This window comes from Myxine glutinosa, chromosome 5 (genome assembly GCF_964187855.1).
Source record: "Myxine glutinosa chromosome 5, kmMyxGlut1.1, whole genome shotgun sequence".
Lineage (NCBI taxonomy): Eukaryota > Metazoa > Chordata > Myxini > Myxiniformes > Myxinidae > Myxine > Myxine glutinosa.
This window is the reverse complement of record NC_136265.1, coordinates 150,629,770-150,652,735: the sequence shown is the minus strand read 5'-3', so window position 1 is coordinate 150,652,735 and position 22,966 is coordinate 150,629,770. Positions and strand designations below refer to the sequence as shown.

Here is a 22,966-nt window from a genome sequence, read left to right as displayed (position 1 = left end):
AGTGTAATTCGGAAGGGTGATTCTAAAGGGTGATTCTAAAGGGTGATTCTAAAGCGTGATTCTAAAGCATGATTCTAAAGGGTAATTCTAAAGGGTGATTCTAAAGTGTAATTCTGAAGGGTGATTCTAAAGGGTAATTCTAAAGTGTAATTCTGAAGGGTGATTCTAAAGGGTGATTCTAAAGGGTAATTCCAAAGGGTAATTCTAAAGTGTAATTCTAAAGTGTAATGCTGAAGGGTGATTCTAAAGGGTGATTCTAAAGGGTGATTCTAAAGTGTAATTCTAAAGTGTAATTCGGAAGGGTGATTCTAAAGGGTGATTCTAAAGGGTGATTCTAAAGGGTGATTCTAAAGGGTGATTCTAAAGCGTGATTCTAAAGCATGATTCTAAACGGTGATTCTAAAGTGTAATTCCAAACGGTAATTCTGAAGGGTGATTATATAACCACCTTTAGAGGACATTTTTCCCCGCAAGGCGGGGGTTGGCCTTTTTCGGGAACCGTGGTTGTTGTTGTTTTTTTGGTCCCCCTTTTGAAGCAATGTTTTACGGCCAGATGCCCTTCCTGACGCCAACCCTTTTTGCCGCCTTTTACGACAAACAGGGAATTACCAGTGAACTGGTACTCAAACATGCTAAATGTAATTCTAAAGTGTAATTCTAAAGGGTGATTCTAAAGGGCAATTCTGAAGGGTGATTCTAAAGGGCAATTCTGAAGGGTGATTCTAAAGGGTAATTCTGAAGGGTGATTCTAAAGGGTGATTCTAAAGGGTGATTCTAAAGGGCGATTATAAAGGGTAATTCTAAAGTGTGATTATAAAGGGTAATTCTAAAGTGTGATTATAAAGGGTAATTCTAAAGGGTGATTCTAAAGGGTGATTATAAAGGGTAATTCTAAAGGGTGATTCTAAAGGGTAATTCTGAAGGGTGATTCTAAAGGGTGATTCTAAAGGGTGATTCTAAAGGGTGATTCTAAAGGGTGATTCTAAAGGGTGATTCTAAAGGGCGATTATAAAGGGTAATTCTAAAGGGTAATTCTAAAGGGTAATTCTAAAGGGTAATTCTAAAGGGTAATTCTGAAGGGTAATTCTGAAGGGTAATTCTGAAGGGTAATTCTGAAGGGTAATTCTAAAGGGTAATTCTAAAGGGTAATTCTAAAGGGTAATTCTAAAGGGTAATTCTAAAGGGTAATTCTGAAGGGTGATTCTGAAGGGTGATTCTGAAGGGTGATTCTAAAGGGTAATTCTGAAGGGTGATTCTGAAGGGTGATTCTGAAGGGTGATTCTAAAGGGTGATTCTAAAGGGTGATTCTAAAGGGTGATTCCAAAGGGTAATTCTGAAGGGTGATTCTGAAGGGTGATTCCAAAGGGTAATTCTAAAGGGTGATTCTGAAGGGTGATTCCAAAGGGTAATTCTGAAGGGTGATTCTGAAGGGTGATTCTGAAGGGTGATTCTAAAGGGTGATTCTAAAGGGTGATTCTAAAGTGTAATTCTAAAGTGTAATGCTGAAGGGTGATTCTAAAGGGTAATTCTAAAGTGTAATTCTGAAGTGTAATTCGGAAGGGTGATTCTAAAGGGTGATTCTAAAGGGTGATTCTAAAGGGTGATTCTAAAGTGTAATTCTAAAGTGTAATGCTGAAGGGTGATTCTAAAGGGTAATTCTAAAGTGTAATTCTGAAGTGTAATTCGGAAGGGTGATTCTGAAGGGTGATTCTAAAGGGTGATTCTAAAGGGTGATTCTAAAGTGTAATTCTAAAGGGTAATTCTAAAGGGTAATTCTAAAGGGTAATTCTGAAGGGTAATTCTGAAGGGTAATTCTAAAGGGTAATTCTAAAGGGTAATTCTAAAGGGTAATTCTAAAGGGTAATTCTGAAGGGTAATTCTGAAGGGTAATTCTGAAGGGTAATTCTAAAGGGTAATTCTGAAGGGTAATTCTGAAGGGTAATTCTGAAGGGTAATTCTGAAGGGTAATTCTAAAGGGTAATTCTAAAGGGTAATTCTAAAGGGTAATTCTAAAGGGTGATTCTAAAGGGTGATTCCAAAGGGTAATTCCGAAGGGTGATTCTGAAGGGTGATTCTGAAGGGTGATTCTAAAGGGTGATTCTAAAGGGTGATTCTAAAGTGTAATTCTAAAGTGTAATGCTGAAGGGTGATTCTAAAGGGTAATTCTAAAGTGTAATTCTGAAGTGTAATTCGGAAGGGTGATTCTAAAGGGTGATTCTAAAGGGTAATTCCAAAGGGTAATTCTAAAGTGTAATTCTAAAGTGTAATGCTGAAGGGTGATTCTAAAGGGTGATTATAAAGGGTTATTCTAAAGTGTAATTCTAAAGTGTAATTCGGAAGGGTGATTCTAAAGGGTGATTCTAAAGGGTGATTCTAAAGCGTGATTCTAAAGCGTGATTCTAAAGGGTGATTCTAAAGTGTAATTCCAAACGGTAATTCTGAAGGGTGATTATATAACCACCTTTAGAGGACATTTTTCCCCGCAAGGCGGGGGTTGGCCTTTTTCGGGAACCGTGGTTGTTGTTGTTTTTTTGGTCCCCCTTTTGAAGCAATGTTTTACGGCCAGATGCCCTTCCTGATGCCAACCCTTTTTGTCGCCTTTTACGACAAACAGGGAATTACCAGTGAACTGGTACTCAAACATGCTAAATGTAATTCTAAAGTGTAATTCTGAAGGGTAATTCTAAAGGGTAATTCTGAAGGGTAATTCTGAAGGGTAATTCTAAAGGGTAATTCTAAAGGGTAATTCTAAAGGGTAATTCTAAAGGGTAATTCTAAAGGGTAATTGTAAAGTGTAATTCTAAAGGGTAATTCTAAAGGGTAATTCTAAAGGGTAATTCTAAAGGGTAATTCTAAAGGGTAATTCTAAAGGGTAATTCTAAAAGGTAATTCTCAAGGGTAATTCTAAAGGGTAATTGTAAAGGGTAATTGTAAAGGGTAATTCTAAAGGGTGATTCTAAAGGGTGATTCTAAAGGGTGATTCTAAAAGGTAATTCCAAAGGGTGATTCTAAAGGGTAATTCTGAAGGGTAATTCTAAAGTGTAATTCTAAAGGGTAATTATAAAGGGTAATTCTAAAGGGTAATTCTAAAGGGTAATTCTGAAGGGTAATTATAAAGGGTAATTCTAAAGGGTAATTCTGAAGGGTAATTCTAAAAGGTAATTCTAAAGGGTAATTCTAAAGGATAATTCTAAAGGGTAATTCCAAAGGGTAATTCTAAAGGGTAATTCTAAAGGGTAATTCGAAAGGGTAATTCTAAAGGGTAATTCTAAAGGGTAATTGTAAAGGGTAATTGTAAAGGGTAATTGTAAAGGGTAATTGTAAAGGGTAATTGTAAAGGGTAATTCTAAAGGGTAATTCTAAAGGGTAATTCTAAAGGGTAATTCTAAAGGGTAATTCTAAAGTGTAATTCTAAAGGGTAATTCTAAAGGGTAATTCTAAAGGGTAATTCTAAAGGGTAATTCTAAAGGGTAATTCTAAAGGGTAATTCTAAAGGGTGATTCTAAAGGGTGATTCTAAAGGGTAATTCTAAAGGGTGATTCCAAAGGGTAATTCTAAAGGGTAATTCTAAAGGGTAATTCTGAAGGGTAATTCTTAAGGGTAATTCTGAAGGGTAATTCTGAAGGGCGATTCTAAAGGGTAATTCTAAAGGGTGATTTTAAAGGGTGATTCTAAAGGGTGATTCTAAAGGGTAATTCTAAAGGGTAATTCTAAAGGGTAATTCTAAAGGGTAATTCTAAAGGGTAATTCTGAAGGGTAATTCTGAAGGGTAATTCTGAAGGGTAATTCTAAAGGGTGATTCTAAAGGGTGATTCTAAAGGGTGATTCTAAAGGGTAATTCTGAAGGGTGATTCTGAAGGGTGATTCTGAAGGGTGATTCTAAAGGGTGATTCTAAAGGGTGATTCTAAAGGGTGATTCTAAAGGGTGATTCTAAAGGGTAATTCTAAAGTGTAATTCGAAAGGGTAATTCTGAAGGGTAATTCTGAAGGGTAATTCTGAAGGGTAATTCTGAAGGGTAATTCTAAAGGGTAATTCTAAAGGGTAATTCTAAAGGGTAATTCTAAAGGGTAATTCTAAAGGGTAATTCTAAAGGGTAATTCTAAAGGGTAATTCTAAAAGGGTAATTCTAAAGGGTAATTCTAAAGGGTAATTGTAAAGTGTAATTGTAAAGGGGAATTCTAAAGGGTAATTCTAAAGGGTAATTCTAAAGGGTAATTCTAAAGGGTAATTCTAAAGGGTAATTCTAAAGTGTAATTCTAAAAGGGTAATTCTAAAGGGTAATTCTAAAAGGTATTTCTAAAGGGTAATTCTAAAGGGTAATTCTAAAGGGTAATTCTAAAGGGTAATTCTAAAGGGTAATTCTAAAGGGTAATTCTAAAGGGTAATTCTAAAGGGTAATTCTAACGGGTAATTCTAAAGGGTAATTCTAAAGGGTAATTCTAAAAGGTAATTCTCAAGGGTAATTTAAAAGGGTATTTCTAAAGGGTAATTCTAAAGGGTAATTGTAAAGTGTAATTCTAAAGGGGAATTCTAAAGGGGTATTCTAAAGGGTAATTCTAAAGGGTAATTCTAAAGGGTAATTCTAAAGGGTAATTCTAAAAGGTATTTCTAAAAGGTAATTCTCAAGGGTGATTCTAAAGGGTGATTCTAAAGGGTGATTCTAAAGGGTGATTCTAAAAGGTAATTCCAAAGGGTGATTCTAAAGGGTAATTCTGAAGGGTAATTCTAAAGGGTGATTCTAAAGGGTGATTCTAAAGGGTGATTCTAAAAGGTAATTCCAAAGGGTGATTCTAAAGGGTAATTCTGAAGGGTAATTCTAAAGTGTAATTCTAAAGGGTAAATATAAAGGGTAATTCTAAAGGGTAATTGTAAAGGGTAATTGTAAAGGGTCATTCTAAAGGGTAATTCTAAAGGGTAATTTTAAAGGGTAATTCTAAAGGGTAATTCTAAAGGGTAATTCTAAAGGGTGATTCTAAAGGGTAATTCTGAAGGGTAATTGTAAAGGGTAATTCTAAAGGGTAATTCTAAAGGGTGATTCTAAAGGGTAATTCTGAAGGGTAATTCTAAAGGGTAATTCTAAAGGGTAATTCTAAAGGGTAATTCTAAAGGGTAATTCTAAAGGGTAATTCTAAAGGGTAATTCTAAAGGGTAATTCTAAAGGGTGATTCTAAAGGGTGATTCTAAAGGGTGATTCTAAAAGGTAATTCCAAAGGGTGATTCTAAAGGGTAATTCTGAAGGGTAATTCTAAAGTGTAATTCTAAAGGGTAATTATAAAGGGTAATTCTAAAGGGTAATTCTAAAGGGTAATTCTAAAGGGTAATTCTGAAGGGTAATTATAAAGGGTAATTATAAAGGGTAATTCTAAAGGGTAATTCTGAAGGGTAATTCTAAAGGGTAATTCTAAAGGGTAATTCTAAAGGGTAATTCTAAAGGGTAATTCTAAAGTGTAATTCTAAAGGGTAATTCTAAAGGGTAATTCTAAAGGGTAATTCTAAAGGGTAATTCTAAAGGGTAATTCTAAAGGGTAATTGTAAAGGGTAATTGTAAAGGGTAATTGTAAAGGGTAATTGTAAAGGGTAATTGTAAAGGGTAATTGTAAAGGGTAATTGTAAAGGGTAATTCGAAAGGGTAATTCTAAAGGGTAATTCTAAAGGGTAATTCTAAAGGGTAATTCTAAAGTGTAATTCTAAAGGGTAATTCTAAAGGGTAATTCTAAAGGGTAATTCTAAAGGGTAATTCTAAAGGGTAATTCTAAAGGGTAATTCTAAAAGGTAATTCTAAAGGGTAATTCTGAAGGGTAATTCTAAAGGGTAATTCTAAAGGGTAATTCTAAAGGGTAATTCTAAAGGGTAATTCTAAAGGGTAATTCTAAAGGGTAATTCTAAAGGGTAATTGTAAAGGGTAATTGTAAAGGGTAATTGTAAAGGGTAATTGTAAAGGGTAATTGTAAAGGGTAATTGTAAAGGGTAATTGTAAAGCGTAATTCTAAAGTGTAATTCTAAAGGGTAATTTTAAAGGGTAATTGTAAAGGGTAATTGTAAAGGGTAATTGTAAAGGGTAATTGTAAAGGGTAATTGTAAAGCGTAATTCTAAAGCGTAATTCTAAAGGGTAATTCTAAAGGGTAATTCTAAAGGGTAATTCTAAAGGGTAATTCTAAAGGGTAATTCTAAAGGGTAATTGTAAAGGGTAATTGTAAAGGGTAATTGTAAAGGGTAATTGTAAAGGGTAATTGTAAAGGGTAATTGTAAAGGGTAATTCGAAAGGGTAATTCTAAAGGGTAATTCTAAAGGGTAATTCTAAAGGGTAATTCTAAAGTGTAATTCTAAAGGGTAATTCTAAAGGGTAATTCTAAAGGGTAATTCTAAAGGGTAATTCTAAAAGGTAATTCTAAAGGGTAATTCCGAAGGGTAATTCCAAAGGGTAATTCTAAAGGGTAATTCTAAAGGGTCATTCTAAAGGGTAATTCTAAAGGGTAATTTTAAAGGGTAATTCTAAAGGGTAATTCTAAAGGGTAATTCTAAAGGGTGATTCTAAAGGGTAATTCTGAAGGGTAATTGTAAAGGGTAATTCTAAAGGGTAATTCTAAAGGGTAATTCTAAAGGGTGATTCTAAAGGGTAATTCTGAAGGGTAATTCTAAAGGGTAATTCTAAAGGGTAATTCTAAAGGGTAATTCTAAAGGGTAATTCTAAAGGGTAATTCTAAAGGGTAATTCTAAAGGGTAATTCTAAAGGGTAATTCTAAAGGGTAATTCTAAAGGGTGATTCCAAAGGGTAATTCTAAAGGGTAATTCTGAAGGGTAATTCTAAAGGGTAATTCTAAAGGGTAATTCTAAAGGGTGATTCTGAAGGGTAATTCTAAAGGGTAATTCTAAAGGGTAATTCTAAAGGGTAATTCTAAAGGGTAATTCTAAAGGGTGATTCCAAAGGGTAATTCTAAAGGGTAATTCTGAAGGGTAATTCTAAAGGGTAATTCTAAAGGGTAATTCTAAAGGGTAATTCTAAAGGGTAATTCTAAAGGGTAATTCTAAAGGGTAATTCTAAAGGGTGATTCCAAAGGGTAATTCTAAAGGGTAATTCTGAAGGGTAATTCTAAAGGGTAATTCTAAAGGGTAATTCTAAAGGGTAATTCTAAAGGGTAATTCTAAAGGGTAATTCTAAAGGGTAATTCTAAAGGGTAATTCTAAAGGGTAATTCTAAAGGGTAATTCTAAAGGGTGATTCCAAAGGGTAATTCTAAAGGGTAATTCTGAAGGGTAATTCTAAAGGGTAATTCTAAAGGGTAATTCTAAAGGGTGATTCTGAAGGGTAATTCTAAAGGGTAATTCTGAAGGGAAAAGTTGAAAGGGTTTCTAAAGGGAAAAGTTGAAAGGGTTTCTAAAGCAGCTGAAGTCGAGCCAACATTTCACGATTCATTTTCAAGATAATTATTATAATAGATCTGTGAATGGCCGATCAATATTGAAGCAGATCTGCATGCGGACTCAAACCCTGAAGCATAGATAGATTACAGCAGCCTCTCCTATTCCTTCAATTTGACCGTTAGTTATAATTGTTTAGGTGTCTAATGTATGTATTAGGTGAGGTTGTTTGAGGAAAATATAATAAGCATATATGGAAAGGCTGATCATTTACTCTCAGAATGGCATCTTCCTCTTCCACCAGACATTTGACTATCTTAGTCTTAAGCATGGATCATCTAAGTACTCAGGGTCTTTAAGGTTAAAAAAAAATCTTTTTTTTGCAAATAAAATTATATGATATTGTTCACAGTCAAGGCAAAGTAATTTGGCCAAGGTAACTTCCCACAATGGCCTAGCCTAGCATTCAAGATACCGTGGGAACATCAATGCCTGAAAGATAAATACAGACTGGATATCTGACTTAACAGTAACAACCACAGGACGTTGTGCTCTGCAACACAGAGCTTCTTGCCAGCACTGCACCAGGATGGCAGTTTTAATCTGATTCAAATTTACAGAGGTTCGAATCCAAGACCAGAACCCAAAGGCAAGCATGCTATCAAATGAGCTATCCTTCAATCCATAGACAAGACATCCCTTCAATCCCTCCAGACGAGGTGCTTCCAATGAGATCCAACCATTAACCAGAGGGGTGGTGCAGGAATAATAAAAATAAACAAACTTTTTTTTAACTTTCAAGATCTGATGGCAGCAGGCACATTAAAGCATGTGAGTCAAAGGCAAATATTTCTTGTTTATCTCGCTCATTATCTTCATAAAATGACACGGGTACACAATGTACAATTCAATACAGCACGTGGTACTTATTAAACATGCCATCCAGTTAAGGTCCGGGACTTTAAAACACTATCACCTGGTTATCACCATAATGATCGCCTAATGGTTAGGCTGGTGGGCTTGGGATCCAAAGGTCCTGAGTTCGAATTCCGTTGAATTAACGCCAGGTGGGGTTGACTCAGCCTGACAAAATAAGTCAAGTGATTCTCAAGTCAATCAAAAGGGTGATTCTAAAGGGTGATTCTAAAGGGTGATTCTAAAGGGTAATTCTAAATCAAATCTTGAGAATTCATGATTCTCAAGATTCTCAAGACAAAATAAGTCAAGCGATTCTCAAATAAGTCAATCACCCCTGACAAAATCGGCAAAATAAGTACCAGATAACTGGTTATAGGGAGGCATTGCATCAGCGGCAGGCGCACCCACAGAAATGATGCAACCAGCAGCCCGGTGGCTGCACACGAACCACCCACCTTAAAACACTAATTAAACATTTGTCTTGTTACTTGCGAAAATCGAAGATTTTTCAAGTACATTGGTTGGTCCTGTGCATTATTCTGTCTGTCTGTCTGTCTGTCTGTCTGTCTGTCTGCCTGTCTGCATGTATGTATGTATGTATGTATGTATGTATGCATGTCAGTCGCCTTCAGGTCACAATTTTCAACTGATCTTCAGAAAACTTCACCAAAAGGGAGAGTTGGACTTCACCAAAAGCAAGAAGCCTATTGTTTTTGGGGTCAAAAGGTCAATAGGTCAACATAGGCCAAAGGTCACCAACATTGTCAAATTTATAAAATCCTCAATTTCTATCTGATTGACTTGAAATTTGAAGAGGATTTGCATATCTAGTCTCTGAATTAAACCACCAAGTGTTTGAGGTCAACATCGGCCAAAAGGTCAACATAGGCCAAGTTTCTAAAATCCTCAATTTTGATCCAATTAACTTGAAATTTGAAGAGGATTTGCATATCTGGACACTGAATTCAACCACCAATTATTTTTGAGATCATCATAGGCCAAAAACTTATTTTAGGGATTTCGCAAGTATTGTGCTACGCATAACATATTTGTCGTTTTTTTTTTTTTAACCAGAATTGCATTTAAAACCACAAGTATTGTTTTGTTTGTAAGAGGGCATAGACATTACTATTTTGGCTAGTTAGAAATGTATCGGTTAGTATGGTCTGTGTTCGGGTAGTTAGCCATCTCAATGTATCAAGCAGAAAAACGTTAGCTTAACAATTGTCGAGTTTAAATGTTCACCATATGGAGGGTGGTGTATGGTAATAATTAGTCAGGGTTCAAGGTGAAGCAAATGTCCGTGCAACCTCCTGCGATGCCACAGGGTGCGGGGTGGGTGTGGCCTTAGAAAGAGGAGGAGTTTTGTCACCCCCCCGGAGGGGAGGGGTTTAGGAAGGGTGAGGGAGGGGTTTAGGAAGGGTGAGCAAGGGGATGAGTGTGCAAATCAATACAGCATGTGGTACTTATGTACCACGTGAGCTTATTTACCACGTGCACGTGTTACAGTGAGCGAGGGGATGAGTTTTTGGATTATTCAGGGTCTCACGAGAGTTTTGTTGTTCGCAGAGAGCGAAAGAGTTGACAGTTTAGGCACTCCTGAAGAGTAACTCTTTTTCCTGCCTCCTGCTCGTGTCCTGCATCATCTGGTTGTCCTCCATGTTCCTGTTTCATGTTACTGCTTCATCTTGCTTCATGCGCCTGGTTCGTCGTCCTGCCTGTTTTTCTGTTCGTCTTCCCTGGTTCGCCGTGCTTGCATCGTCGTCCAGCTTTGCCTGTTCGGTGGCTGCATCGGAGCCAACTCCTTAATCAACAAATACCAAGCAAAGGCCTCACCCAGTTCTCATTCCCTTCCCCTTCTGTGAACGAGTTAAGTGTGTGGCACCATAGATTTCATAGTTCTCTTATACATAATTCTTTATTAATTGAATTCCCTCTCTTCCCTTTCCTCATCCTGCTATCATACCTTCCGTCGAGACACCATCCCCTGGTTATTTTTTGTGTGGGAAATAAATCCCATTTTGAAAGAGCCAAGTTTCTCGTGTTCTTCGAGCGATCTCACACGCACAAAACCGCCATCAATCGGACGTGCCCAAGGGAGTAAAAGCCCGTTCGGTTCATCCGTCCAGTTACTGGTGTTAATCAGCGCTGAACTTGTTTTGATTTTGTTTGGCACTTGTTTGGCACAGACAATACATGATGGTATACATATGCGCAGCATTTTGTTTCGCGATCAAAGATGGCCGACTGGCGGCCATTTTGTTATTTAAACGTGTCCCCAACAATTTCTCTGACATGCATTTACCGATCTTGTTCTTTGTAAAATTGTTAGCCTTTGTGCAACCATGCTTAATGTCAGCCTGAACACGATATAGCACATTCTACTTGAGAAGCAAATAAGGTTTCTTCTGATTAACACCAGCGCTGATTTTTTGCTTGCTGGTTTCTTAATCTGTTAATCAGCGTATCTTATAAAACCCGCAAATGTATTTGTACCTACACTTGCATAACGGAGAATAAAGCAAGCAAACAGCGACAATAAGAAGAAATACAATTTAGAATTAAAAAGCAAAAGCTGAAATCATTCATTCTGAAAAGAAAAGGCTCTGCTCCATTGAAATGTTGAGAAGCCAATTTCCCTTTCGTGCCTTACTGAGAATTTCATTTTGTATTGAACACAATGGAATCCAACGGCCTTAGGAAGGCAATTCCACCAACAGGAGAAAGAGGATTAAAAGAGTGAAGGTGTGCAGCAGGCTTGGCCGCTTCTCTACATGTGAGAATCAACTCCGATTCTCAGCTGTTAATATCTCAACTCTGTTACTAATCGATTCCGGTTCTGTCCCCGTATGGTGCATATTGTGCGTAGGGTGCATACTGTGCATTGTATTGAAGTCTGTTGCTGGTGCGTTATCGTATATACATGTGAAATGTAGCGGGGAAGTTGTGTGTGCATGTGTGGTTTTGTGTGTCTGAGTTAAAGGATTAGTAGGGGAGGAATGGTGGGGGATTGGTACATTACATCCATGGAGCAGTATGAGACCTCGTGGTAAAGCTGATTTCTATTTATTTTACACGTTTATTACCTCCTCCACCGAAGGTGGATAAAGGTTATGTATTCACCTTTGTATGTCTGTTTGTGAACAAGATATCTCAAAATTTATGGACGGATTCGGACGAAACTTGGTGGACAGTTTGGTTACGCGACAATTGACGAATCGATTAGATTTTGGTGAAGATTTGAATCCGGATACGAGAATTTTTAGTTTATCAAGTTGTTCTTCATCATTGAGTGATGGGACCAAAAATGATATATAGCATGATATTTCAAAACGTTGTGGACAACTTATGACAAAACTAGGTGGATCAGTTGGTTAGGTGACAAGAACAAGCCGATTCGATTTTTGGTCAGGCTCGGATCCAGATCCGTGGGATACAAAACGTAAACTGTTCAGCCTGGCGGCGGTATGCTCTCTACCAAGTTCCGTACTAGTTACCCTCGCCAGAGGAGAGGGTAATGCATTTGAGTCCGTTTGTCTGCCTGTTTGTTTGTCTGTTTGTTTGTCCGCACAGAATAAATATGATTTTCTCTGCAACAGTTGGTCTGATTGACAGGAAAATTTCACCATAGGTGTGTCTCCAGTTGTATAATTTTTTAATGATAATTATGACGTCATAGGTCACATGGTACTGCCGCAATCTTGGAAAACCCCCAAAAAAATTTGCACCTCTATATCTCCAAAAGTGCTGCATGGAAACAATTGAGACAAGACTCATTGGAAATAAGTCTCCATGGGGAATAACATATGTTAATGATGATGTCATAGGTGCCTCCATTATGAAGTCATAATTTGACAAGTACAAAACTTCATCCAATCAAGATGAAATTTGGTGAGCGTCATCTAGGGATAAATTGGTGGAGAGAAAAAAAAGATGACGTCATCGATCACGTGGTTCATATTTGTTTTAACACAAAAACCTTAAAACCACTAAAACCATGTCCTGGCGAGGGTCTGCAATGTCCGATTGCTCTTTCTTGTTCCATTAGTGATATGTATAGTTTTGGCTGCCACCCACCTTGCTGTATATATTCTCCAACTTCAGGAACCTAAATCCTCTTTCCCCTCGGCCCTTGGTTTGGACTATCACAGTTTTGAATATTGTTGCATTTTCCAGGACCGTAACCCCACAATATTTAAGAGTTTACTGTACATACATGTACTGGTAGTACATTTCACTCAACCTGTATATTGATAGAGCCCAAGTCAATGGCATCCCTGTTTGGTACACATGATACAAGACAGACCATGGAGCTATAAACCAAATTTTGTACATGTAACTCCACTGTAAAACTATAACTTATGTCGAAAACACCAACTTTGCCGCACCAAGTGCTCGTGCATCATCCTTATGCATATAATCATTCAATTTTTATTATTTTTTATTTTTTTATTTTTTTTTGTATACAAGATCGAGGCTCGTGAAAGAGCGAACATTAATCACACAGAAAGACAAACAGACACATAAAACAAATAACATCGGGAGCGGTAGACAAGATGGGGAGAGAGGGGGAAGGACACAAACACAACATTTGAGAGCAGGGAACGAGAGACATGGAGACATCGAGAGATCTGTGGGAGGGAGAGGGCTTTGGGGGGGAGGCATGTGAAGGCGGGGGGTGGGTGGGAGAGGTATAAACATATGGACACTGCCAGGATTTCCAGGAAAGAAGTTGGAATTTCAAACAAGGTGGATCTGGGGTGAATTAGTGGGGGTAGAAAAGATCAAGGTTTTGGATGGGGGAAGATAAGAGATGGTGGTGAACAGCTGTTTTAAATCATGAATACTACACCACTTTAATACCAAACGTTGATCCTCTTATAATGATACTATTATAGCTATTATTAACTTTAGGTTATTATTATTATTATTATGATAACGATATTATTAAGAAAAGTCACCTTATTGGTTATGGCTTGCTAGTAGTTATCATAATCAGTTCCTGAAATAATACACAGCTTGTCATTGAGTCAGGAATTATTCAAAAATAAAGGGTTTTCCCAGCGCTCATAAATGAGGTTCCAGAAGTGATGCCATAATGACGTCCTAGCGAAAACAGCATGACAGGTGGACAAACGGAGAAATCTGGCTACTTTAATAAATAAACTAGATGGTATTCATAGAATACATACCCGTGCAGTCAACTTGGTGTGAGTCAACTCTGTTTTTTTTTTTGTAAGGCTTTTTTTCTTTCTTAGATCCAATATGGCTGCCAGACCATGTGACCAATGACATCATCAATTTACATTCTCCAATATAATTGTTGTGTAGATCACACTCAATAAATTTCAAACTGATCGGACTAAGCATTGTACTTGTCGATTTATGACGTCATAACGAAGGCACCAATCATAACAACATCATTAACATGACTTATTCCCCATGGGGAGTACTTAACTATGAGCAGGATAAATATAAGTAATATGACAGGAGAGGCTTTTGATATCATTTGCTGAACCAAAGAACCGATTCTCGATGGACGAAGTGAGATAGGTTTGACATTATGGGATATTATGTGTAGATCAGTGCCAAAAAAAATAATCTCAATTTAACCCATTTTTAATTCAGGCTGTAACACAACAAAATGTGAAAAAGTAATGAGGCATCAATACTTTCTGAAGGCACTGTGTAATCGATATACAACATGGTTCTTGGAAGTATTATGAAGGCGATTTGTGTTCTACAGTGTTCAAGTATGTAATTCAATTTGAATAAAGGTTTGAAGAGGTTTAAACGTGTATAAATAAATTATTTCTGGGTTTTACCACCATTTTACCCAGCCTCTATTACACCACCCTATCTAACACATTACATTAAAGTTCTTCGTGCATGTTGTTTATGTCCTTTATAACATCCTTAAAAACAGCAACTTTGCTGTTTGGAATGATTTTCAATTTGGTTTGATTGCCAGGCAGACAGACAGAGTAAAAATATTTGCTCACTCCTCGATGCGCATGTGTGGTCGGGATAAATTCAGAGCCAAAGTACGGTCAAACGGTAAACTTGTCTTCCTATTCATGTTCCGATTCATGTTTAAAATATAACATTCGATTTAAATACGTTGTTCTTTGATCATAAACCAACAATCATAAACTGATAAGACAGACAGACGCACGGACATGAACCAATTGCTTAACCCTGCTTTTCAATTCATGTGCGCATCTAACAACTGGGCCAGGTGGTTGTGCGCAATCCATGTGCAAGATGCTCAACTTCTATACTCAATTCCCCTCCATCGAGAACACGAGCTCAATAAGAGGGGATTAAAAAAGAATATATATATATATATATATATATATATATATTTAAAGCTTTTTAAAAAGTTTCCCAATTTGTAAGCAGTCCTTCACAAAGGATACATTGTTTTTCGTGTATATAAATCTCGGCAATCTGAAAACACAAAAAAAGCAAAAGCAAATATCTTCACAAATTTCAATTAACTTAAAATTGTACTGCTCACTCATTTAAAGAATAATTCTCATTGCTATGTTTGCATTCTCAGAAAGAGGCAGTGGGTATTAGTAAGCACAAAGTTCAGGAAACCACAAACCCTGCCGTACTCACCGGAATAATCAACAATGAAACGATTTTACGCTGCAAAGCAATCAGAGCGTTTAAAAATTACTTTGTGGCTCTGACGTCCAGCGACGCAATTAGGCATATTCACTCGTGCTGAAAGTGCCAATCCCAGCACGCACCTGATGCAAGCAGCGTGGCAATGAAAGAAAATCTCCCGATTTCACAATCTCATCCAGCATCGCTAAAGCCTCCTGGAGCTGCTTCTGCTGTTCCGCAATCACTGAAATGAACATTTAAAAAAAAAACAATTACAAACCTGTGGGGATGCAACTAAATTATGGCTTTGGAGGCATTTAAAAAAACTACAACATGCAATATGTGGATGTTATGAGCATCAACAATTTACTTGTAGCCTCAATTTGTGTTTTCTGCTCTTTACATCATCATTGACTGGCATTAATATGGCTTAGTTTGGATGAGAAGAAAACGAAGGTTGTCATTTAGCAATCTTTAATTCACATTGATCAGAATCTTCACAAACATACGATAACAACCAGAGTCGTCACTGGGCACTGGCCCATGGAGCGTGTGCCCCAAATGTCTTTTGCTGTGCCCTGAGTCTATTTTAACCCCTTGGCTGGGATATGCCAAATAACCTGGCTCGTAAACAAGAAAAGCATGAACGTCTCGACATGAAACCGGTTACAACCGTAAAAGAAACATGGTGCAAGTGACGCTTACTATCCCAGTGAGTAGCTGTAGTTGTGAAAGATCATTTAGGATCTTAAATACATCTAGACACCTGGCTGAGAAGCACGGTGGGAGAAAATAGACTGCAGCACCTTGCAGTGCGCTTTCGCTTGAAAAAAATGCACTGGAATCTGTGTTGGAGGATGACTGCTTTGCAAAGAAGCACAACAGATGGTACGCACTGACACTTCCCAAAACTAAATAAAGGTAGACTTTACAAATATAACTTTTCTAAAACTGTGGGTGGTGAGGGCATTTAATAAGTAAAAAATGTGACTATGTGTCAATATTATTGAAATATTTAATAGAAGGTATGTTCTGTGCTCTCAAGTGTTTGTGTGCTTCCCCTTCTCTCCCCATCTTGTCTTCCGCTCCCTCTTTTTATATATTTTGTTTGTCTGGTTGATTTGTTTGTGAAGTAAATGTCAGCTCTTTCACGAGCCTCGATTCAGTATACAAAAAAAATAAAAAAAATAAAAATAAGGTATACTATTAAATAGAAGGTAAGTTTGTACTTCTCATAGATAGAAGGTAAGTTTCAATTACCTTCTATCTATTAGAAGATAGAATCTTATATTAGAAGATAGAAGATAGAACTTACCTTCTATTAGAAGATAGATAGAATTTCTATCTATCTATTAGAATTACCTTCTATCTTCTATCTATCTATCTAATAGAAGGTAAGTTTGTACTTCAATTAAAGAATCCAGTCGAGTTTGTAAACGGATACCTTTTTATTTTTGTACTTAAACCATTGTTTGAATTCGCAAACGTTGAAATACATCTTATTGAAAATACAAAAAAGTCCGTCAATTTTAACACCTGCAACATTTTTTATCTAACGTCAGAAACGTAACTGTTATGTTTCTGATTATTACAGTAACAATTAGGCTTCTTTTTTTTTTCTACACAAACCACTGTGCTAAATGTTTTTATTGGGAGTTTGGAGATCTGACGTTTGAAGGTACCCGGGCCCCAAATAATTTTGGAAGCTGGCGCCGTCTCCGATCACAACTCAAAGTAAATTATACATGAGCCGCTTATACGAGGTGTTGCAGCAGCTAAAGCATCACTTTTACCAATGAAATGTAATTGATGATCATTGGGTGTTTTTGTTTGGGTTCTTAGATTTTTTCCCTTCTCCCCCGAACATCTACTCTTTGTCTAACGTTTTAACCCCCCCCCCCGCCCCCCGCCCCACAAAAAAAACGAACAAAGAAAAAAACAAAAACATTTCTTTTCCTTTCTCAACGTGTCTCATCGTGTGCTTCTCATCGTGTGTGCTTTTGTCCAATTGTGTGCTTCTGTCCACGTGCGCTGTGTCGCCCCACCCCCATTATCTCCTTGCCTTCCACCTTTTGCCCTGTTCACGTGGCTCGTGGTTGTCCCTCTAGGTCCTCTCCCCGTTGGTACTTTTGTGAATATAAGTGTTCTTCAGGGTTCTGCTTAAATATGTTTAAACTTTCCCCTGCAGTGTTTTATTCAGTGGTTTATTACAACACGCTGTTTTTCTTCCGATTTAAAAGGCTCCTTTCTATTTCCTCTTCAACTCATTCCACTTCAAAAAAAAATTCAATCTCTTATAATTCTTTCTCACTACATGCTCTAAATTCTCATTCATTCCAACCCTCCTCCATCGTTCTGAAACGGATCGCAAACTTAAAATCACAATAAACCCAATTTGTTATAAATGTTTGTCTTTCATTAATCATCCACTTTCGAAACGCCCCCCCTTGCCCCTCCCCTCCAAATCTCCCCCCTTACCCCTCACCTCCTAAACTCCCCCCTTGCCCCTCCCCTCCTCCCCTCATAAACTCCCCCCTAGCCCCTCCCCTCCCAAATTCCCCCCATGCCCATCCCCTCCTAATCTCCCCCCTTCCCCCTCCCCTCCTAAACTCACCCCTCACCCCTCCCCTCCTAAACTCCCTCTTTGCCCCCCCCTTCAAAACTCGCTCTCAACCCCTTCCCTTCAAATCTCCCCCCCCTACCATCCTCCTCCGATTCTCCCCCCTCCTCCTCAAAGCTGCCTCCTCCCCACTTCGTCTTCCTTCTATCTCATACCTCCACCTCCCCCAACCTTCTACTTTCCTCTGCCCCTCCTCAAACAACCCCTCACTGTGCCTCATCGCATCACCATCAAACCTTTCGTCGTCCTCATCCTTCCCTTTCTTGTAACTCTTCTGTAATCTCTGACAAACTATCAACTTCTCTCCCTACCTCCCCCTCTCATCCTTCATCTGACCCCACCCATCCCCTCCCCTGTCCTACACCCGATGCTCCTCCTCTCTCCTCATTAACGGTATGGACCTCAAACATCCGGGGCCTTCGCTCAAACCTGATTGATCTCTCCATTCAGGTTGCTTCTGCCAATCCGGTCCTGATCTGCTTAACAGAAACTTTCCTCCTTCAAGATGTCGATGATTCCTTAATATCTCTTCCTAGTTACTCCCTCCTCCGGTATGATAGACCTGAGCCTCGTCCTGGTGGTGGGGTTGCTATCTTTATCAAAAACTCTCCTCCTCACTCTCCTTGCACTGCCCTCTCTCCACCCCACCCCCAGGAGTACCTATGGCTACGGCTTCCTCTACGCTCCCACCTTTTGTTCATATGTGTTCTGTACCGTCCTCCAAACAGTGATGACTCCATTTACATTTCGCTGTCTGACAACATGGACCAACTTCTATCAACTCATCCAAACTCTCTCTTCCTCATATGTGGTGACTTCAACTGTCATCATGCCAGCTGGCTGGGTGTGGGTTCCTCTCTCACCAGCCATGGCACCTCAGCAAAGGACTTCTGTGACTCATTGGGACTGACACAATCTGTCAATTTCCCGACCCGGATCTCAGTCAATGGAGTATCTTCTCTTCTGGTCTTGGTTATGACAAACTTCCCTGCAAATGTCTGCTGCTCTTCTTCTGCTCCAATCGGTTCTTCTGATCATGTGCTTGTTAAAGTGGACATCTCACTGGCAATTCTCAGAGAGCCTCCTCAGCGCTGACAAGTCTGGCATTTCAGTCGAGCTGACTGGCATGGTCTGCAAGCAGCCATCAAACATCTGGACTGGTCTACCATCTCTACTGCCTCTGAAATTAATTCTTCCTGGGAATTCTTCCAAAGCAAACTGCTCTCTCTCTCATGCACAGATTTATCCCATCTCGTCTTCAGTGGTCTTACCCTTCCTCCCGTCCATGGTACATTGAGTCTTGTGGTGAGGCGGTTGCCCTGAAACAACTTGCCTTTGCCTCTTGGAAGGCAAATCCAACTGAAGGCAATCTCAGTTCCTTCCACCAAGCACGGAACAAGTGTGTCTACCCTCAGGAGTGCCAGGAAGCACTATCTCTCCACACTCAAGAATGAACTCTCAAACCTGTCTCCTTCCTCCAAATCCTGGTGGCATCTGGTCAAATCCGTTTCTGGTGTTAGTTCCCCTTCCATCCCCTCCCTTACCTCAAATGGCTACACAGTTGACACCGCACGTGACAAAGCCGAATGCCTCAACTCTGTGTTTGCCTCAAAATCCTGTGTCCCAAACCCATCTCTCTCTGTTCCCACCTTACCCAGTCGAACCAAACTGCTCCTGGACTCTGTGTCCTTCTCTCCTGACAAGGTGGAGAAGTTTTTGTCAAACCGCGACTCTGATTCTGCAACTGGACCAGACGGCATCAGCCCACAGGTCCTAAAATCCTGCTCTGCCGCTCTATCTCACCCTCTCTCTGTACTTTCCACCCTCTCTTTTGCTCAAGGTCATCTGCCAGCATCTTGGAAATCAGCACGCATTACCGCTTTACACAAAAAGGTGCAAAAACAGATCCTTGCAACTTCAGACCAATCAGCCTGCTCCCAATTATCAGCAAAGTCATGGAATCCATCATTGCTTCGGATATCAAATCCTTCCTCTTCTCCAATGGCTTGATCGCCGATCATCAATTTGGATTCAGACCAGGTCATTCTACTCTGGACATGTTGCTTCTGCTGTCTCAACAATGGATGGAGGTCCTCAATGCCAAACAGGAAATCAGAGCTGTCTCCCTTGACATACCACGTGCCTTCGATACGGTCTGGCACCCAGCTCTGCTCACCAAACTCTCCTCCTATGGTATCCATGGAAATCTCCTCGCATGGCTTGCGGGCTTCCTCTCTGGTCGTGGTCAACATGTGGCCCTGAATGGATTTCTCTCATCTCCCCTTCCTGTTCTGGCTGGAGTTCCCCATTCCCCTAGGTAGTGTTCTGGGCCCTGTGCTATTTCTGGTCTTCATCAATGATCTCTCCGACTCTCTGGAAAACCTTCTCTATCTCTTTGCTGATGACTCCACTCTCTGTCGCTCCATTCCTCATCCCTCAGATCAGCAGTCTGCAGCCTCCTCACTCTCTGCAGACCTGGACAAAATCACAGACTGGTCAAACAAGTGGAACATGTCTTTCAATCCTGACAAATCTCACACTCTTACTATGTCTTTCCGAAAAGACCGACTGGAAAACCCTCCCATCCACTTTCTCAACAATCCTCTCCAAGAAGTTTTGTCGCTCAAGCTTTTGGGTCTCACTATCTGCCATGATCTCTCTTGGGAAAACCACATTTCCAAACTGGCCTCCAAAGCCAGTCGCCGACTGGGCATCCTCCATCGTGCGAAGTCCTTCCTCGGCACACCTGAGCTGCTCACCACATACAAGGCTTTCATCCGCAGCTCAATGGAATACTGTTCCCCCCTCTGGGCCGGTGCTCCTGCCTCACACCTAGCCCGGCTTCACGCTGTTGAAACCAAAGCTTTCAGAATCATTGGAATCTCCTGCGATGAAGCTAACTCCGAGGGCCTTTCACTCACTCACCGCAGGCAGGTTGGTGGTCTTTCTGTCTTCTACCGACTCCTCTCCGGCCTTGCTCCCCCAGCTCTCTCTGTGCTCTGTCCCCAAAATAATCCTACAGATCGCAGAAGATCTGCCAGCAACCCTCTTATGGTTAAACTGCCAAAATTAAGGCTCTCTGCTCATCTTCATTCTTTCATTCCCCTTTTCTCCCGCCTCTGGAACAAACTCCCCCACTCCCTTCAATCCCACTCCTCCCTCCAGGTCTTTAAAACAGCTGTTCACCACCATCTCTTATCTTCCCCCATCCAAAACCTTGATCTTTTCTACCCCCTCTAATTTTTACCCCAGATACATTTTTTTGAAATACCCCAGATACTTTTTGAAAGCCTGGTGTTGGCTTAGCGGTTAGGGTGCCGGCTTGGGATCCTAGGATCCTGGGTTCGAATCCCGATCGATCGCTGAATTAACGCCTGGGGGGTTGAGTCAGCCTGTCATCCTTCCGAGGTCGGCAAATTGAGTACCAGCTTGCTGGGATGAATGATCACGGTGTGTACCCCGATTTGGAATAGGTACACCGTATCCCTGCGCATCATAAGAGCGTGACCAAGGGTTGGCGTCAGGAAGGGCATCCGGCCATAAAAACATTGCCTCAAACAGGGAACCATGATTGTCATGGGGCCCGCAAGGCTAACCCCCGCTCTAGCGGGGAAAATGGCCTTAAAACGATCATTCATTCATTCATATTCATACATTTTTTTGAAATTCCAACTTCTTTCCTGGAGGTCCTTGCAGTGTCCATATGTTTTATACCTCTCCCACGTCCCCCCCAAGCCCTCTCCCTCCCACAGTTCTCTCTATGTCCTTGCTCTCAAATGTTGTGCTTGTGTCCGTCCTTCCCCCTCTCTCCCCATCTTGTCTACCGCTCCCCTTATTTTGCGTTTTGTGTGTCGGTTTGACTTTTTGTGTGATGGATGTTAGCTCTTTCATGACCCTCGATCTTGTGTACAAAAAAAAATATATATATTGGCAGGTGTTCCTCATTATTAACATCAGGGGTGTACTCTTTATACATCCATAAAGCTAAAAGCCTACTTCTCGTACTGTAGAATACAGATCTATCAGGATTAAATGTTAGTTTAAAACAAAATGGCTGAAACTTCAGTGGAAGATCACGATGTGATTATGTTTCTGCATGAAGAAGGAAAAACATTGAGAGAAATAGCTCACATCACTCGATTTTTCAAGGTGTGGTATCCAAAGCACAATCAAGTACGGAGAAACATCATCTATAAATTGACAACCCCAGGACTGGAAGACCTAAAAACCTGTCTAACAAGAATGAGCAACACTTGAATAAAATATCCTTAAGGAATAGAAAGAAGACGAGCGTTGAATTGACAACAAAACTGGTAGAAGTTTCAGGTGTCGTTGTGCATCCATCAACAGTACAAAGGTTACTTTAGAAATCAGGACTTAATGGATGAGTTGCAGTAAGAAAACATGTTTAAAATGGGAACAAGGCTAAAAGCCAGAAGAACACAGACTTTGGACTACGGAACAAGTCACAGGTGCTTTGAATGAATATATGAATGATCGTTTTAAGGCCATTTCTTCCCCGCTAGAGCAGGGGTTGGCCTTGCGGGCCCCATGACAATCATGGTTCCCTGTTTGAGGCAATGTTTTATGGCCGGATGCCCTTCGTCGCCTCTTACGATGCGCAGGGATACGGTGTACCTATTCTAAACCGGGGTACACACCGGGATCATTCATCCCAGCAAGCTGGTACTCAATTTGCCGACCTTGGAAGGATGACGGGCTGAGTCAACCCCCCTGGTGTTAATTCAGCGATCGACCGGGATTCGAACCCAGGATCCGAGGATCCCAAGCCAGCACCCTAACCGCTTAGCCAACACCAGGCGTAAACCGTGCTTTGGACAGACAGTAATTGTTTCAGTTGTTTGGATCTAATAAAGACGGTATGTGAGACGATGAAAACACTGTAACTCTTGCATGAAGCCAACAATTAAGCATAGAGGAGGTTCAATTTAGGTTTGGGGTGCAATGGTGCATATACAATCATGTGGTGTTGAAAAGGTGCTGAAAATTGATGGTATATTGACTGCAGCAAGGTACATACAAATCTCCCATGCTATCCCCAGTGGTGCAAAATTTATTGGACCAAACTTCATCTTGCAACAAGAAAAGGTATTTAGGCCACTTGTTACATCGCATCATACATGATCCGGTCAAATCTGCATGCTTAGGTAATGGCCAATCAAAGTATGTCCTGTATTATATTTAGTACAAGCTCCTGGGTGGTGGTCACAAGGAAAAAGAGATGGCACAAGATCACGATTATTTGGATAATCTGACCCCTTCCTTAGTGAATAATAAAGAAAACAAACAGCAACCTTTTGTTACCTCTGCCAATTAAGGTGGACGGAAGTTATGTTTTCACCCCCGTCTGTCTGAGAACAGGATATCTCAAAAAGTTATGGACGTATTCGAACGAAACCTGGTGGACAGCTTGGGGTGTGTGACAAGGAGGA

General features: G+C 39.9%; 1 protein-coding gene across 5 annotated transcripts in view; it reads right to left on the bottom strand.

Annotated features, from left to right (window-relative positions):
• CNST (consortin, connexin sorting protein) overlaps nt 1–22,966 on the bottom strand; it is a 111,072-nt gene that overhangs the window by 54,915 nt on the left and 33,191 nt on the right. For 3 of the 5 annotated variants that reach the window (XM_068115934.2, XM_068115937.2, XM_068115935.2), the window contains exons 3-4: nt 15,037–15,137; nt 14,698–14,728 (exon numbers count right to left, since the gene is read on the bottom strand). In XM_068115934.2, the coding sequence (XP_067972035.2) occupies nt 14,698–14,728; nt 15,037–15,137 (132 nt within the window). Of the gene's footprint in view, nt 1–14,697; nt 14,729–14,902; nt 14,933–15,036; nt 15,138–22,966 lie in introns of all 5 variants that reach the window. The other 2 variants (XM_078778858.1, XM_078778859.1) reach the window with 1 other exon arrangement.